This window comes from Lupinus angustifolius, chromosome LG08 (assembly GCF_001865875.1).
Source record: "Lupinus angustifolius cultivar Tanjil chromosome LG08, LupAngTanjil_v1.0, whole genome shotgun sequence".
Classification (NCBI taxonomy): Eukaryota; Viridiplantae; Streptophyta; class Magnoliopsida; order Fabales; family Fabaceae; genus Lupinus; species Lupinus angustifolius.
In genome coordinates, this window is record NC_032016.1 from 24026500 (window position 1) to 24045339 (window position 18840).

General features: G+C 31.9%; 4 protein-coding genes across 5 annotated transcripts; 1 reads left to right on the forward strand and 3 right to left on the reverse strand.

The window, feature by feature from the left end:
• Positions 2095-4682, reverse strand: LOC109355389 (expansin-A4-like). The gene is made up of 3 exons (XM_019598527.1): positions 4409-4682; positions 3626-3944; positions 2095-2721 (listed from the first exon to the last, which is right to left on the reverse strand). The coding sequence occupies exons 1-3, from the start codon at positions 4563-4565 to the stop codon at positions 2412-2414; spliced, it is 786 nt and encodes a 261-aa protein (XP_019454072.1). The 5' UTR covers positions 4566-4682; the 3' UTR covers positions 2095-2411.
• On the reverse strand, positions 8432-10156 carry LOC109355390 (protodermal factor 1-like). The gene is made up of 2 exons (XM_019598528.1): positions 9678-10156; positions 8432-8939 (listed from the first exon to the last, which is right to left on the reverse strand). The coding sequence occupies exons 1-2, from the start codon at positions 10079-10081 to the stop codon at positions 8624-8626; spliced, it is 720 nt and encodes a 239-aa protein (XP_019454073.1). The 5' UTR covers positions 10082-10156; the 3' UTR covers positions 8432-8623.
• Positions 12950-16994, reverse strand: LOC109355388 (RHOMBOID-like protein 1). Of its 2 annotated transcripts, XR_002108657.1 has the most exons (7): positions 16643-16994; positions 15880-16043; positions 15142-15305; positions 14764-15020; positions 13707-13833; positions 13123-13296; positions 12950-12968 (listed from the first exon to the last, which is right to left on the reverse strand). XR_002108657.1 is itself a non-coding variant. In XM_019598526.1 (6 exons), exons 1-6 carry the CDS (start codon positions 16954-16956, stop codon positions 13174-13176), a joined length of 1149 nt encoding a protein of 382 aa, XP_019454071.1. In that variant the 5' UTR covers positions 16957-16994; the 3' UTR covers positions 13036-13173. The 2 variants fall into 2 exon arrangements, 1 of the variants encoding a protein (XP_019454071.1); XM_019598526.1 differs by lacking the exon at positions 12950-12968 and having other exon boundaries at positions 13036-13296.
• On the forward strand, positions 18427-18816 carry LOC109354041 (xyloglucan galactosyltransferase MUR3-like). The gene has a single exon (XM_019596393.1). It carries the CDS (start codon positions 18427-18429, stop codon positions 18814-18816), a length of 390 nt encoding a protein of 129 aa, XP_019451938.1.

The following is an 18840-nucleotide window of genomic DNA, read 5'->3' on the forward strand; positions in this document are numbered from 1 at the left end:
TTTATTGAATCAAACCATCAATAGCATGTAGTAACGCGTTAGGTAGGTGTTTTCATTCCTACTAATGATATTTATTAGATGGAACAACTATACTACCAAATATTAATTCAATTCATATGAAAGATACTTATTAAAATATATAGAATAAGTTATCCAAAAAAATGAGTTAGTCTAACAAATGGAGGATATTGCTAGGTCGATAACCGAAAATGTTATTTTTTCTATAAATTTCCAAACCAATAACTAAACCATTTTCTATTAACAAACCATTTTTGCTATGAATGACAAAGTTCAAATTTCTTACATCTTATATCATAATTATTAATTTGCTTCAAAGAAACAAAATATTTGAATTAATAAGTTTACTTTTGTAACTTTGTTTAACTATTTTTATCTTTTCACTTTTGTATATTAAGAGGATTGATATAATTTATGGATCCCGCCATATATTTATTGATAAACATTTTTATTTTTTATTTTCATGACAACAAGCAAAGAAATGAAAACACATAATCTCTTCTACTTTCTCATCCAATCTTTTATTTCCTTTTTATTATATCAATCCATTTACTTCCTCTATATAATATCAAACTGGAAAACTAACTCCTTTCATCCACTTTCAAGTCACACCAAACAAAAGAGGATCAAATCATTCCACCTTTAATTTTCCATTCCTTCTAGATCTTTGAACAAGTCCTATTGATATCATAAAAGAAAAAAGAAGAAATAAACTTGATAAGTGAAAAAAAGAGACGTTCCCTTTTTTGATATCATAAAAAATTATTTTAATTTCTTTTCATCTTAACATATATAGGATAACAAATAAAAAAATGATTGAAGTTTTTTATAGAAACTTATGGAATGGTAGGGTTACAAGAGTTTGAATTGGAATAATTCTATATTATCTCATGTCATACTAATTTTTTTGTAAAAAGAGTTATTTTTTCAAGTCCCTTTTTCTCCCTTCTTGCAGAAAATAAATAAAAAGACAAAAGAAAATATAATGTCATGCAAATGAGCGTTGGTCTAGCAGTGAATGTCTACTATATTTTAAAAATTAAATATTTCAATTTTTATGTACAATATTTATTAGAAGAAATATTTATATATCTGAAATGAATTATTTCTTTAACCATAAATAAAAAGATATTCTTCATCCTACTAAAAAAATTGCTTATTTGATGCCGCCCTTCGGTTTGGTGAGGTTGGATTAATGATCAATCATCTCACCAAACACCTTTGTGGGACCCCTTTTTGTGGAGTCTTTCTTCTCTTTGACGCTGTCTCATGTTTGGGTCAAAATATATGCTTGTAACTTGTAATCTAATCATCTTCAACATAATTCGCTAAATTAATCTTGTAAGACAAAATAATGAAAAACAAACATGTAAGGACAAATTAAGGAGGCTCTTCTTATGTTTTGGTTCCTTCTGAACCTTTTTATTTGTTACCTTCTGATGCTTATCCACTTCCTTTTTTATAGCAAGTTTTTTTGCAAAACTTAATACTTCATTGTATCTTTTTTAGCCTAACCATTATTCAGTAAATTCTCGTTTTTAATATTATTTTTTTATGTGGTGAAAATTAAATAAAGATATTTTAGTCAATGGTGCTGCTACATGCACCTAAGCAGGAGTTTGAGATGAGAAGTACAAAATTAGTAGAAGGGGTTGTTATCTCAAACGAAACAATGAGGATGATGGTGAATTTCAGTGGTTCCATTTTGAAACAATGGATAAAAAAGATTATAGTCTATGATCATTCAACTTCGTGTCTAATATTTTTCTTGGTTTTGTATTTTGTGGGGTTAGTTGACTAGGCATGTGACCATAAAATTTAGAGACAATCCTTAAAACTACAAGGACACCACTTGTTGTGGACTTGGGTCTACGAATGTATATAAAAGAGAGGTTTTTGAATAAAATACTGTTAAAGAATTATTAAAATCTTCATTTCCTTATATTTCACCACGGTATTCTCTCTAATACTGAAGATTAGCACAACTCATGCTTTCTTAAAATAGTACATGCAGTGGAATGAAACAAACAAAATATTTCCCCCTATTTAAGTTAGGTATGGAAACCACAACAAATAAAGCAAATTGTGATGTAATATATAAAGGGAAATATAACACCATCATCATTCTATAAAATTACTACAAATCAAAAGCAAGCTACTATTTTTGCTTAGCCACCTACACCCTATGGTCAAATATTACAACCTCGCAATTCACAAATCAAAAAAGGAAAACACAAAAACCAACAACCAATCACAATTCAGTTGTCACTCACTCATTCCAATGTAGTAAAAAAACAACCATCTCGGAATAAGTAATAATTAGCAGGAAATATTAAAATAAGCGTTTCTTCCTTCTAGTTTTAACAATTAGAAAAGTAAGTAGAAGTTTGTAATTAGATCCTGAAATTTTTTCCAGTGAAAGTTTGACCAAATTGCCAATTAGATGGTGCAATGTTCCAAGAAGTAGAGGTGCGTCGATCACTTCCAGTGACACGAAAAGACAAGGCCTGGCCCACTAAAACCGCATTTGATTGCCAATTCTGACCCCAGTTTCGGCTCAGTGGCATCCAACTGGTTCGAGAGCCCTTCACGTAGGCGCGTGTGATATCACCTGCACCCGCAACGTTGGTGATTAAAACCAGGTTGAAGTAACGGAAACCGTTAACGGTGAATCTGATCCCTCCATTCTTTCTGCATGGCACCCTGCGCAAATATCAACCAAACACATTACTACTTTTGACTTTAGACTATCCAAGATTCGTTTATTCACTCTCATCCTAGATAACTGTGCGGTCAAAGTAGAGAAAGAAAAGCAAGCTCGATAGTAACTACTAACTGCACTTCTTCACATATTTTATAAAATAAATAACCCATGACTGTATTATATATAGCACTGTAAAAAAGGGTAATTTTTGTCACTTCAACTTACCTGTTCCTAGCAAATTATTCTATATACATATGAGGGGATGAGTATTCAATGGTCACAACTCTCAACACAGTTTTCTTACTAAATTTTCGATCTTACCAGTTTAGTCTTAAAAAATGAAAAAACCTAAAAGGTTTCAAAAAATTTCAAATATGGGTCATATTAATCCATTTCGGGTCAAATTAGTCATATCAAATGTTGTCAAATATACTAAAAATGTCTAACTTGAGACACATTTAAAAATTTTAGGCAACATTTTAGGTTTTTTTTTGAAAAACTAAACTAGTAATTTCAAAAAATATGGGGAATTAAGATGAGTATTTACTCTAAATAATAATACAATAATAATGTAGTCTTTTTCTAATAAAAGAATTCTTAAAAGCAACACCAAATTTTCTGACAAACAATGAAGAACCCGGACCCACCTTCCCTGAATCAGACATAGAGCCCATACTATAGAGTACTTACTCAACCTAAACACCATACACTTATTCAATTAACTTTTAATCATACACCCATGCCCCTCGTTAACTCAACTTCGCAATGGAAAATGAACTAATGAGGAATCTAAATACCTGGGCTTTAAAAAACCAGTTTTTTTTAATGAGTGTTCTAAATCATTTTTCCAAAACCAAAAGTAAAACGGGAATAATATATAAAAAGAATGATAATGGTGATTACCGGCGATAAGCAACGGGAACGATTCCGGCACGGTACTCAGCAATCTTGAGGAACATGGGCATGGCAAGGTCAAAGTGTGGTCGTGGAGGGTTGCACCACCCACCATTGTCGTTTGGAAGAGCAAAGTTTGGAGGACAAAAGTTAGTTGCTGTAATAAAGATTGAAGGGCTTCCAGAGTGACACCATTCTCTATCATTTGCACACTTGATCTCAAAACATGCACCACAGCTTAGACCATTGTTGAAAAGTGCTGTGCTTAGTGCCGCTGTGCTCACACCATAACCTTGGCTATACAGATTCCCATACCCACACGCCCCTCCTGGAAAATTAATAACCCATTTTTGTATAACGACCAAGGAATTGAAGGACAAAATTTTCAGGCTGTGGGGTTTAAGCTCAACTACCGACCATTCATTATTAGACTCTTTCATCTAATAAACTAGTTTTTGTGTTAACTCTCCTCGTGTACTTCCTAATAATTGAGGTTTTTCATTGATAAGTTTGTGAAGTCGGCAAAATTGAAAAGATTACGATCTGATTAGTGTCGATAAGGAGACTAAATTAAGAGTCTCACATTGAATATCATAATAACTTAATGAAAAGATTACGATCTGATTAGTGTCGATAAGGAGACTACATTAAGAGTCTCACATTGAATATCATAATAACTTAATGAGAGTACTTAAGCCAAAATAAGGGGCATTTAATAATTTGATGTTATATTTTTACGTCCAACAGATTTATAGGGAATGAGAAAAACAAATGGGTTAGTGAGTTACTTACCCATGGTGCCAGAAGCATCAGAACCACCATAGAAAGTAGCATGAGCACCTTGCCAAGCACCACCAGAGTAAACACCTGGAATTCGTGCTTCAACACGGATCCACATTAATAAGAACATAATGGAAGCAATGCAGAGCAAAACATTGGCCATACCCATTTCTTTTGTTTTTCTTTCCCTAAACACTAAAAAAATGAGAAAGTTAAAGAGATTGAAAAGAGAGAGATTTGGATATGAAAGGCGATTGAGCAATGGGGGAAGATGGAGTACTTATTGAGGTAGGGGCAGTGTTTGGACTTCGGAATTTCTAAACTTTTACTTATTTTTTATATTTTTAACCATCTTCGTGTAGTAATTTGGAAAACAAATATTATTGTAATTTTAGTACTACTAACTAGTAATTGTCTTTTCTTATTTATTTATTTTTGTTAATAAAGTAATCTCTTTCGGGATTCGTAACTCTCCTTAACAAATATCATTTTCAGGAATTGAATTCTTGACCTTAGAGATCTAATAAAATCTTATATTATTAACGTTTTGTTGGTCACAACCTTCTAATTATATAGAGTGTAAATGTATGCTCCACAATGGGTTTGATTTTCTAATTTATTTTATTTATTTGTTTTTGTAAGAATTATAATTCTTTTTCATGTTTTGTACCATCTTACCCTAAAAAACAATACTTATGAAAGTCACGATTCTCTAATCGGATACTGCTAATAGATCATTATAAAACAGAAGGTTAAAAAGTGTCTTAAATTTATTAGTTAAGGAAGACTAAAACATTATTCTGAAATTGATAATTTGATATTTTATCATATCAAAACATGTTAAACTTAGTTTTCCAAGGCTAAATTCCTAATATTATATTGTTTCAATGATTTTAGTAGGTTACTTATCAAAACAACTCTTCCAAAACAAGACTTGTTTGGTATATTTTGCTTTTTTGTCCCCAAAACTTCATATTTTAATATCCTAAGCAAATTATATTTTATTAAATAACATAAAAATGTTACATTATGTTTTTTATGTTTTATTTTTTAAATATATAATAACCTTTTATAGTTTTATTGGACTAATACATAAATAGATACAAAATATGAGACAACTGATTTTATTCTTCACTACCTCCCAATTGGCTTTAATTTTAAGGTGAGTCAGTTGTGGACATCCACTTACATTAATTTCCCTCTCTTGAGCCACACCCGCGAAAAACCTTCCACTTTACTCGACTAATAATATTACTATAATAAATAAAGAGTCATGGTTAAAGTCAAAATTCAATACTAATGTAATATTATATATTGTCAATGTATCATCTATTATCATTTGTATTATTTTTATACTTTTATGTAAGAGTCAATAATGATTAAAAAATAAAGTATAAATAATATAATGATAATGTAAAAATCTCTTACACTATCAGTACATACATCTTTTTCTCATTCAATAAACCGTGGTTCACACTTTTGTTTTCCATGCCGATTCATATTTATGCATGAATGTGTCTTTCTTCTTTCACACATTAGCATAATAATACTTTTAAACTTACCTTATTTTGCTGCAGCTACTGGTTAAAGACATAAATTATTTTTAATCCTTCATTCAACTGAGTTAAAATTGTACACAAATTGGTAGTATTTGAGAGCTGCATCTAAACCTAAAAGAACAAAACATTATCCTCTTTTACCCTTGAATAGATAAATTGGAATTGGAAAATATGTCAACTGCATCAGGAATATAAAAAGATGATAGAAAATTCTAATCAGCTTATTATTTGTCTTCTGTATTTTGTTATTGTTATCATCATTTCAGTCCCTTCTGAAAACTTTAATTTCCTCATTTTGTCAAAATATACCAAACAAGTCACATAGAAAGGAGGGAAATTTTGGATTCTCCCGCCAAACTAGCAAATTCAAAGCACAGGTCAAGTTAAACTAAAAAATATTTCACTTTGTCACGGGCTTGGCGGAGACTTGCAGGTATCCTCTGTTCTAAGAAGACCATCATGTCATTATCTAATGAAGTATTATCAAATAATATAAAAATATTATTTTATATTTTTTTTCTCTAATTAAAATAATATATTTTGATTGGTTCGGAACAACAACATGGACAGAAGATCTTTGATGGAAGCCTAGTTCCAATCATTTCGTTGTATGTTTCTATTGTACAAGTATCATGTCCTGAAAAATTAACAACATAAACAAGATTATGTGTGTGACACAATTAAGGTAATTTGGTTTTTAATCGATATCTCTATTCTTGAAATAGTGATGGTTAAGTAAAATTCTGTGAGAATGACAAATATTCATATAATCCCGGATTGAATACACACTAAGCTAATTTATTATGATCAACCACTTATAGGTCTAGACACATGGAAGTGAGCATAAGGACATTAACATACTCTAACAGCTAGGGAGGTAGTTGGTACTTGGTAGGGAACAAAAGTCGCAATATATTTTGGAAGTAGTTGGTGGAATCTAATCTTAGCTTTAATATGGTGGTTTGGATCGGAAGATTTTGATTTTCTGTTCTTTTTTTAGGTGATTTGGATTTAGCTTTAAAATGAACCATAGTTTTCTTACTCCTATTTTCATGGTTTTGTGGGAGTGAATGAAGATAAAATGTTTCAAAAACATGAAACGTTTCAGATAACTTGAAAGTTTCATTTTTCTTTTTTCCTCTCTAAAATTCAACTTGGCAAATAATTTTTATATTAAACACGTACTCAGCTAAGAATACTATTCTTAACAAACTTGATAGGCATGGACCAATAATTTCCTTCCACGTAACCAATAATTTATTAAGTGTGACACGTTATAAGATTTAGTGTATGTCAAATTTGTTATTTTTTCTGTTTTTGCATGATCAATATGTAATATGTTTTGATATATAGAGTTCTTGAAATAAAAAAGTGACTCCTCTTCCATCTCATCTATTTACTATATCACATTTTCCACTATCTCCTTCTTTGTAGTATTTCTATATTCATATGCTTGGACTTGGAGTATATTTAGTTCAGCTACTACAATAATGATAACAACTTTGTCTTTATATTTGGAAAACAGCTTCAACAAGTGCACAACCACTTCTGGTAAAACATCAAAGAAGGGGAGATAGGTTGAGGTGTATAGAGTATAGAGGCAGTGAGTATTTAAAGTATTGAAATCCTTCCAACTAGCATTGATTCCTCAGTTTCTTTCACCCAACAATTGAGACAAAAATTACACAGAAATTATCATTATTGTTTCTGTTTCTAAAAGTTGGCAAAACATGATTATAGCATTACATCCTTAAAGTTAAAGACATGAACCACCGCAGGATGCTGGCCCCCACATAGCAAAACATTCCCCATTCCAACACTTCTCATCACTATAAACTTGTAGGATCAACCTCTAAGCCAATATAGGCACGAAGAAAGATTACCTGTCTCAAAAAATTCATGTTTTCATATCCCGAATTAATTATATTTTAACAAATAACATATAAAAATTATTTTATACTTTTATGATTATTTTTTTTAATTACATGACAATCTTTAATTGAATTTTTCACATGATGGCCCACAGCTAACATCAATTGATGTAACTAATTAGCTTAATACAGCTATAGTTCCATACCACATATTTGAATGGCTAGGTAATAATAGAAATATCAGAATATTTTACAAGATTAAGAACAAGAGGGAGTATATATATGATAGAATATGTTGGGAATTTGGAGCAATCTTAAGATTTATTCTTATATTTTATATCAGTGTACGTAATATTTACTTGGGTTCTCTGTAAATATATATTTTTTTATAGAAATTAGGACTTTTAATAAAAAAGATCTTTTATTCTTTGATAGATACATTAATTACCCTGTATCTGGTCTGCAACAACAAGACTAACCAATCATGCTTATAACTTGAATGCAATTCAAGAAGTAATTAAATCACACTTCTAGACAATGGCTACTCCTTCTAATTGAAGGCCTTGAACCATCAATTGTAACAATAAATGAACTTTTTTTGTGGGTGCATCAATAAATGAACATTATTCAAGAATAAAACCATTAATCTTTCATTACTAAATTCAAGTTGTAAAAAAACATGACATCCATATCTAGATAAAAACAAACACAGATAAGAGCCTTAAATAACACAAACTAGAAGAAGTCTTAGATAACTAAGTGTTCTTAACCAATAGACTCACACAAAAAAAAGTAATCTATTTCATGCTTGAGGCTTCATTGGCCATCTTGAACAGCTTGGCTTGTGTTGTTGCGGCCTTGTTGGAACTAAGTGATGCCACAAATCTGTCCCTGACTTGGTTGGTGGTGTAAGGGAACTTGTTGTTCACCAAGGAGTTGAGATAGGATGCTGTTCCTTCTCTGTAGAGTGCTCCTACTCCATCAGTTCTTGTGTTGGAAAGTGCTTGTGGCAATGTCAGACCAGAACCGGAACCTGGAAAACCGAATGCATTTCCTAAGGTTCCCCACCACCCAAGCAATCCCCATATCATTCTGGGATGACTACTCCAATAGCTGAACATTAGAGCAAAAGATCCACAATGTTATAAAACTATGATAATATTAAGAAAAATGTTTTTTTTCCAACTATATATAAGGACATTATATGATTCATGATGAAAATTGATATCTTGTATTTCAAGATTGAGTAGAAAAATGTGTGTAAATATCAGTTGTTATTTAGGATATTTTTAGGGATAGAGTGCTATGGGGAATCACAAGAAGGTCAGATAAATTGGGAATAAAAAAAGTGGGTAAAAGAGCAAGAGAAATAACACGTAAGATTTGACGTGGGAAAACCCTTCGGTGTGAGAGGTAAAAACCCATGGGCGATTACGAGCAAAGTTCCATACGAGAGAAGGGAGAGTACAACAAATCCTCTTATAACGATGAAGAAAGAAAATAATATTTTCTCTCACAAATACTCTCTAAAATGGAACAAAAATTCTGACCAAAATACATTCAAGACTCTTGTGTTTTGCTGATGTTTCTGTGAAGATTTTGTGATGAATAAATATGCCACAACTCTTCTTTTATAGTAGTAAAAGAACGTTGGAAACTTGGAGGCCAAGCTTTATTAACTTGCTCTCCAAATAGTATAAGAGAGACATATACATCTCAACACATATTTTCAACATGTTCCATAGATAACATAACTTTGATATAGTGTTATGCTAATACCATTGTATATATATATAGTACTAATAGTAGTTTATTGTGTAGTAATATATTAGTAGTGTAATAGTAACTTACTTGCATGTGCCAGTAAAGGGAGATGGGGAGGGAAAGAAAGGAGGTGAGGGTATATTGGGAGTGCCCGGGTCGATTGGTATGGTTGGTGTTGGAGGGCTACCACCTCCATAAGGTGGTGATGGTGGTGAGTTATAGTACCCACCACCACCACCTGAGGGAGGGTTTGATGGTGTTGTTGGGGTTGAAGGGTCACGTGGTGGTGGTGGTGGTGGTGATCCACAGTTTCCACCTGAGGGTGTTGATGGGGTTCCATGAGATGGAGGAGTTCCAGCATTTGGATCTGGATAGTAGTAGTTTTTCTGATCTTCAACACTAGTGCTGCATATTACAAGGTTATTATGAGAAAACAATCCTGCGAGCATTGCAAACATGGTAAGAGAGACATGACTTCTTTTCCACTCCATTATCTCTAGCTGCTTACAACACCAACAGAGAAAGGAGGGTTCAAGATTTTGAACTGGTTTGGAGTAGAGAGGTACAAGTGAATATAAAATAGTTCACATACTGAAGCAGTAAATATTAGCATGTGGTTAGTTGATGTTTTGCTGGGTGCATTTACTCATACTATTTACTACTTCCTTTTCTCTCTCTCTCTCTCTCCCTCTCCCTCTCCCAAGTCCTAAGTCCTAAACCAGGCCTTGTTTCTTATTAATCATGTGGAAGATATGTTAGTACGTGAGAAAAGAGAGATGTTCCAAATCATGTTTCATATATTATCTTATGTCAATGAAAATGATATAAAAAGAATACTAATTAATTTTTAATTAATATAATATATTTTCATTGATGTTAGACAATATATGAGACAAGATTTACGAATAATTTTTTTTTACCTTGTACTATTGTTTCTTCTTATTATATTCAATTAAATTAGGAAAGGAGAAGCTGCAATGAAAGGCCACATTATTGGTGGCTTGTTATGATTTTGGGATATAAAGCTTACCTGAAAATTTGCTGATATAAAGAGGAAAAAATCTTTGTCCACCATATGGATAAATTATCTCATTCATTCTGAAATAAGCTAAGAAAATAATAGTGCAGGTTTTCTATATCTACAAAATTAGTAGTACTAAGTACTAACTATACAAACATGAAATAATTAATGAAATATTTGTCATCATTTTACCATGTGATTGAAATCCGAATGAATTGTTATTTTAAACCTATAGCAATATACCAACAAGGTCCCTTCTATCCGAGGTGAAAATGGAAATATTGTTACTTAATTCATTGAAGTAGACACGCATAGAGTCATCATGATCCTTGGACTGTTTTCAACGTTGGGCCATTTTAATGTTAATGGGACAGAGATTCTGCATGCCTACAAATTAACAGACACAGCTTTTGCTTATAAGAAAATAAATGTTCATCATCCATCTCTAAACTTTTCTTCTTCTATTGCTATACCATCCTGTATTCCTATGCCACATTGTGTTCCTTCTTTTCAAATTCTTTATTATATACCATCTCAGTGATCTTGAATAACACCCATATCATGTCCAGGGATAGCAATGAGTCTGAATAAGTTGGTATAGTGTATTATCTGGACTTGCCCATTGTTTCATTTTTGGACATATAATTGTACAGATTATTTACGTAGAACATATTTAAAGTTTTAAATATATTTTAAATTAATTATTTTAATATTATGATGTAAAATTGATTTAGTAAAAATTGATAAAATATTGAATTATACATATCTATTTACAATATGACATCACATCACTACTTACCAATATAACATAATTGTTTAACAAAATAACAAACACATTTATGAATTAAGAATATAATATTATAAATATATATATGTAAGAAAGAATAACAGGTCCAGATACTATGGGTCTGAGTACCTCATTGCTCAGACCTATACTCATCCAATAACAGATCTTAAAATCACAGATCTCAATTACTTGTGAGTCTAAAAATATGGATCTAAGTCCGATCAATTACAAATATTTTTTGTAGGTACCATGAGTCCAGGTAATCATTATCATCCCTAGTCTTGTCCTAATTTAAATGTCAGTTTCAGAAGATTAATGAATATTTATCTATTTTCCAGACTTAACTATATTTTTAAATTATATTATATTAATTAAAAAACTATATTTTAAAAGGATATTGTTATCCTCCGCTCCTTGTCCTGGGTTAATGAATCTGTTCTGTACAACTTATGTTTTGTTTTGTGTCTTAATTATAAGGTGGATGACAAAAGTCTATTTTTAAACAATTAAGACAGTAATTTTCAAACTTCATGACTGTCATTACACAATAGTTTCAATAAGAATAATTTAGTCCAATTATTTGATTTTGACCTTTTTTATAGGATTCTTTTTAGAATTTCAAGCACACTATATTATTTTTATAAAAAATATTCCTATTAATTAAATGGAAAGAAAAAGAGAATGGATCTATAAAATCATTAAGTGGTAAAAGAAAGATAATCTCCAATATCCAAATATAATTTTGGAACAATACACAAATTTAATGTTATTAACTATATTAACCAATTTTATTACTTCAGATATATATTTTAATATAAAATCTTTAATGTTATTAACAATGCATTGGTCTAATGGTGTAAGACTCACTGGATCCCATGGTCGAAAGTTCAATTCCTAAGGCAACATTTGTTGTGAAACAACACGAACTGAATAGAGCAAAACCATTTGCTTCATGTAAGCGCTGTCTCCGCAACTGAATTACTACTCTGCCATCAATGAGGGAAGTGACTACCATTTATGATCCTTTTTTCTTCCAGGGACTAGTGACTCCACCCAACTATTGATACAAAAATTAGGGAGAAATTATCAATATCGATTTTGTTTCAGGAAGCTGGTGAAACATAATTATAGCATTTCATCTATTAGCACATAAGAGGCCAAGATGTTTCGAACCATTGACATTTTGATCATCCTAAGAATCTAACAGTGCCTTATACCACTCGACCAATACCTTGTTGGTTGTCACCTCACTTGAACCTTGTGGAGGCATAAGATTTGGCCACAAGCCCACAACTAATACTAATCAGAATTATTTATTCATTAATTATTAATTATAATAATAATCTTTTACTAATTATCACGAAAATTTGCCTAATGCATCCATATCACATCTTCAAAGATCAGTGATTTCAAAAGCCTCATTAAGTGATCTCAAATTAAACCCTTGCTGCCTAATAAAAATGTTAAATTTCAAAGTCCAAATAAATTGAGTGAGGAGGCATATCAAAGATATAAAACCATTCAATTCAACACTTCCAATCTTTGATTGTTACTTATCTTCCTTAACCATATTAGAAAAGAACAATGATGCATAGTAATAATTCATAAGTAGGAGATGGTAATAACAGTGACATGAATATACCAATGAAGACAGACACAACAACCATCATTAGAAATGCACCATTAAAGACATTTCTATGCAGTCACAAGAATGAATAGCATACATAAATTTGTTGAATGGTAACGCACCAAGAGATATTGTATTTGTACATCTATCAACTGCAAAGATGAGAACATAGTTCTTGAGCCTGGGAAGGGCTAGTATTTGACACAGAAAAAATATCACTTCTCCCATTACTCAAACATGTTATGTTAAGTTGGTTCCCCATTTCGGTTGACTGCAACATGGAAGCAGACAATGTTAGTGTCCAAAGACGAAATCAGATTAGACAAAAAGAATAAAATTCTAAAACAGTCTTCGTTAACGGTTGAAATTGTCAGGCATTAAGTAATATACAGAACAGAGATTAGGAAACTACATCTTACATGCAGATTAACAGATTGCTGGTACACTAGAGAACATGCATAGATACTAGGTTACATACTTGCACGTATTTTGTTTTTACTTATCCTACATGTCTTCATTTTCATGGGAATAATATACTGTGGCGGGTCGGGTTATGCTCTAAAACTCGGACTACTAAACTAATGGGAGGACAGAGACAATTATATTTTGGATCAGTTTTCTTTGCACCCAGTCACATGAGTCATTCAATCTATCATTAGAACTTATAGTAGCATCACCCACCTCACAATAAACTTCTTGTGGTTTGCAGCTCCATTTTGAGGTAGGAACACAACTTAAATAATGACACCAAGAGCAGTGATCATTCAAGTCAACCCCTCGTAGGAGCAAAACCGTCCCAGCTACCAATCTGTCCAATAGCCAACTTTCAGATTAGGGGAACCAAGTATGAGTATGACGATGCAATGCGCCAAACAGAGAAAAAATGACAGTTGATATATTGGAAATAATATGCGATAATTAATAATGTGTACTATGTTTGCACATTTTTTATGTACAGAAACAAAAGAAATATCTAGCCACGAAGAATATACAAATAACAATAGAGTATTTTCATCTTTCTACTTGTGAACTTTAGCTCTGTAGTAGCTTGAGACACTACCTAAGTTGAGGGACATAGCTCCAATCCCCTGTGAATATTTTATTTTAAGAAGAAGCTGGTAATTTATGTGCCTAGCACCTTCAGACAAATAAGAGTAATTTCCCATTTTTTTTGCTTTTAGAAAATTAGAATGATGAAGACAAGTGAAACACAGCTAGCAGGATTAAGGGCCATATAAAAATAAAGAAAAAGTATGAAAAGGAAAACAAAAAAAGAGAGACAACTAAGCTTAAGAATGTTCTCCAATCCCATTTTATATATGATAGAAACCAATGAAATGTCCATGAGCAGACACGAAATAGATGCAAGAAAAGGTTTTTCGAACAATTTTCTATAATCTTAAAATATGAAGTGTTTGGAAAAGTAGTAAATAAGTATTGAAGTCCTAAATTTCTAATCAAGAATAAGTACCCTCTCAACATATATTACTGGAGACAAGCTGCCTAACAAAATATGATTTGTTCATGGGGCACAACCCAGTCCACCAGGCTCACACCATCATGATCCCATGGTGTATGCAACAAAATAAAATGCAATATTCAAAAGAGAAAAATATAAAGAAAGAAAATAAAATAAGAGATAAAGAACGAGAAATTATGGCGTTGTTCGATCCATGTAGCCGATCCTACCTAGTAGGACTAAAACTTGGTTGTTGTTGTATAAAGAAAGAGAACTTACCCAGCACAAAGTAGTATGAAAGAGATGACCCAGAGTACATACTGAATAGGTTTGTGCTTAGAGTTCGGACGGGAAACATATCTAGAACTAGAATTTCTTTGGCTAACCCACTTATACTGAGGGCGAATCAGAAAAACAAATCCAAGAAGGAAACCGGAGATAAATCCTCCAATATGAGCAAAATTGTCCATGTGTGGAAGGATTCCAACAGCTAAATTGATCACAATGATGACAATAAGAGTCGACAATGCAGCACACTGCACAACAACGACAAAGAATGAAAAGGAAAAGAAACTATTAAATGGCTGCAGCACAAAGACAAAACAAATTATTTATTAGGAAGCCCGTGGAGTTTAACAGATTCATTTTGTTATTCACCTTATTAGCATATATTGTCCAATTTGTTAAGAGCTCCGATAGCATGGCTCCTAGTAAGCCAAATAGTGCACCAGAAGCACCAACTGAGATACCTGATTGTATGAATAGAGAAGACAGTAAACTCCCTCCAAAACCAGATATCACATAAAGCAATCCAATTCGAACTGCATAGAACCAGCAAGGAAAACATTATAATCTGAAAACTGTGAAAGTAAAAATTGTTTCTGCTTCTATTGATTCAATTTAGTTCTACAACTCTGGTTTCATTCACAGAATTAGCTAGTAAAAATCCCATAAGGGAAATCTGTTCTTCATGAAAAGGAGTAATGATGAATTGAGAAGCTTTGTTATTTATCAGAATGTATTAATACAATAATGTGAAGCCCCATAAAAGAAAACATTACAAGTGTCACACTTTTGCTGAAGTCCTGTCTAACCATCAAATGTATAAAGAAACATTGTTGCCAAATCTTTCTCTATTCACACGCTCTTAACCATATAATTCTTGTTCAAAATCATGATATGTTCTCAAAGCCTTGTTACTCCTTCATTTATCAACAATGATGAATTGGTATTCAAAGAGTTTACCACTCTCTAAAAGAACCTACTTCCATATTTTTGCAGGTTGAAATATTTGAACAATGCTGCTTATGTACATATATAGCTGTGAATGGAATAAAATTAATATGCACAGTTCACAAATAGAACAAACACAAGGATGGTAACCGAGAACCGTACCAAATCCAAACTCCTGTTCAAGACGAATTCCAATAAAAACAAGACTCAACATGTTGGCGAGCACATGGACAACCCCACCATGTAACCATACACAAGAGAATAACCGCCAAACCTGGTGTCTATGAACGACTTTATCCACTTGCAGGGCACCCATGTTTTCTAATCTGAAGAACAAAAAATACATGCCAGACATAAAACAACTCCAACATATACCAAAAAATAAACTACTCACATATCCACAATGTTTATCCTTAAGCAAACAGGTCAACAAGAATATAGGATGTACAAATTTGATAGTAATTACCCATTAGAAGTTAATATTAAAGTGTTACATGTCCAACTTAAGTTGAGAGCTCCAATCGAGATTCCACATATTTGAAAATAATACACATTATCTACCATTCATTTGGATTACCTTTTTCTCTAAGAGTTAAAGTAGAATGCACTGTCATTGTAAATTGTATTACACTAACAATAAATGTTGATTTGTCAAAATACCTTAATTGTATGATAATGCTACCTTAATTGATTTCACGGTGGAACAAAATCAACCCTTTTGAGCAAAAATATGACACTTTAAGCAAATTACACACCATTAAACTTCAGATCGAATCGATTTCCTAATGATGATACAAAATACCTTATCTAATTGACAATACTAAGAAAATTAACTATTTTCTATATATATATATATATATATATGCGTGAATATTTTATTAAACAAATATATAGTGGAAGCAAGGGATTAGAGAAGAGAACTCACGTGGATGAAGAAGGACCAAGTAGAGGGTTTTGCTTTAAGGGCTGAAAAGAGAATCTACCCAGAAAATTAGCAAAGCAAGAATCGGGAAATGAATGCTTAGGGCAATTATTTTTATACATAGTGATAACAAACAAGGCCACGTTGGCCACCACAAACGACGGTACCAGCCATGGGAACCACCGTTTGAAGGGCCTGGAGTGGCTATCGCCGCCGTGATTTGGCGGAGGAATGGATACTATGTTGCTCCGACGGGGAAGCTGATCTTTAATATCGACATGGGTCGAAGAAGAAGGTAATGGGGTGGTCGGAATCATACTCCGTTTGAAGAAATTTGAGGAAAGATTGAAACTTTGTGATCCATAAATAAAATAATATTATGAAAATGGAAGTGGCATAAGTAGTACTATCACCACTGAATGCACTTTGCTTCTCTCTGTTTGCAATTGCCCAAAAAGACAACACGGGATTCAATATTACGTAATTATTAGTAATTAGTAATTATCTTTTCTTATACTCGTTTTGGTAAAGAATTAACTAGTTTGTAAAAACCAGATATTATTTCCAAATTTTTACATAAAAATCATGAGCATAAATACTAAAAAAAAAATATTTCGTAAAAAAAATAATTGTATTATTTCATATAGTACTTATTTGTTATAATTGGTTAAAAAATATTAAAATTAAAATTTTACTAAGTATTTTTATGATTATTTTTGACAGAAAATATGTTTCCTTAAAGATTGTAGATAAAAATATGTATAATATATTTGCACTGGCACCGTAAATATTTATGCAGCTATTCATTTATTTTTAGTTATTGTTAACTTTTAAATAAAAATAATACAAATAGATAATAGATAATGCATTATATGTCAATACATAAATATTACATTCTTATATTAACTTTTGAAGAGTCAATCATAATTAAAAGGAATCCTGAAAATAACTAACAACATTTTTCCCTAAAAATATTCTACCACGGGAGATTTACGGAGTTAGGACCTAATATAAGTATGTTGTAGTAATTAACTAATTATATCCATCGTACAGTGCTGAAAAACGATCACACCTATTATATTATGAGATGAGTCAGTTTTCAATTTATGAGATCTATCTACTATATCACAATCAAATTGGAAAGTCTCATTGCTCTATTGTTATGAGAATAATTAAGAGCCATAAATTATTTATGAGAAATCACATTTGTAACCAAAATTATGATACATTTGTTCTTGTAACTTATAAACTCCTGCAATTTCTAGTCCTATCCAATATGTATGACTTTCAATTGTCATTCAAACTGAATATACTTAACATTTTGTGTTAAACATGTCTTTAGGAACAAATATTAGAAAAAAGAATCTAGGACAAGAAGAAAGAAATATGTGAGAAAAAAAGTCAAAAAAGAAAATGAGATAAAAAAAGATATGAGAAATACAGTAGATTTTAGTGTTGTTTGGTTGTATAGAAAAAAGAAGTGAAAGAAATAATTTTTCTCCCCCACTCTTCACTGAATATGGATTTGTTGTCCCAAAATGATTAATGAAAATATTTCATGTCAATTTGTGACAATAGATTTGAATCCCTCTTCCCCTCCCATTTTCTCCTCACTTGTGAAGAGAAAGAAATTTTGTGGATCCTCTCCTTTTTTCTCTCTCCCCTCAAACTCTCTCCTAAACCAAATGAGAGAAATAAAATTTCCTATGGTTTTCTAATGCATCAATAAGAGATGCTGGTTCCTTGATCTTGTGAAGTGGCCAAGAGAAAAACTTGAGTGGATAAAAATGTGGGGTAGAGATCATTTCATGGTTGCTGGTAGAATCACTTGGGACTTCAGAAGAGTTAATGCAACATATTATGTGTTCATATCTGAAAAGGATGTTCAAGATGGGAAGGTGAGCATAGAAAGGATATTGAGTGAAATTCCTAAGGCCAAGGTCAAGTTTATGAGAGCTGAGATTATAAAGCTGATTCCAAGAATCATATATACAGACCCGAGATTTAGATTGGATGCAGTTGAAGAAGCATTTGATGTTACAATTGAGAGAGTCCTAGAAAGAGTAGATAAACTGAGGATGGGATTGTGTTCTAGTTTGAGTCTTAAAGAAGAATTAACTTGGAAGCATAGTTTGTCTGTTACAGTAGGTGAACAAAATTGGGCAGTTTCTTTGTGAGAAAAACAGAATAGGCCAAGAAAT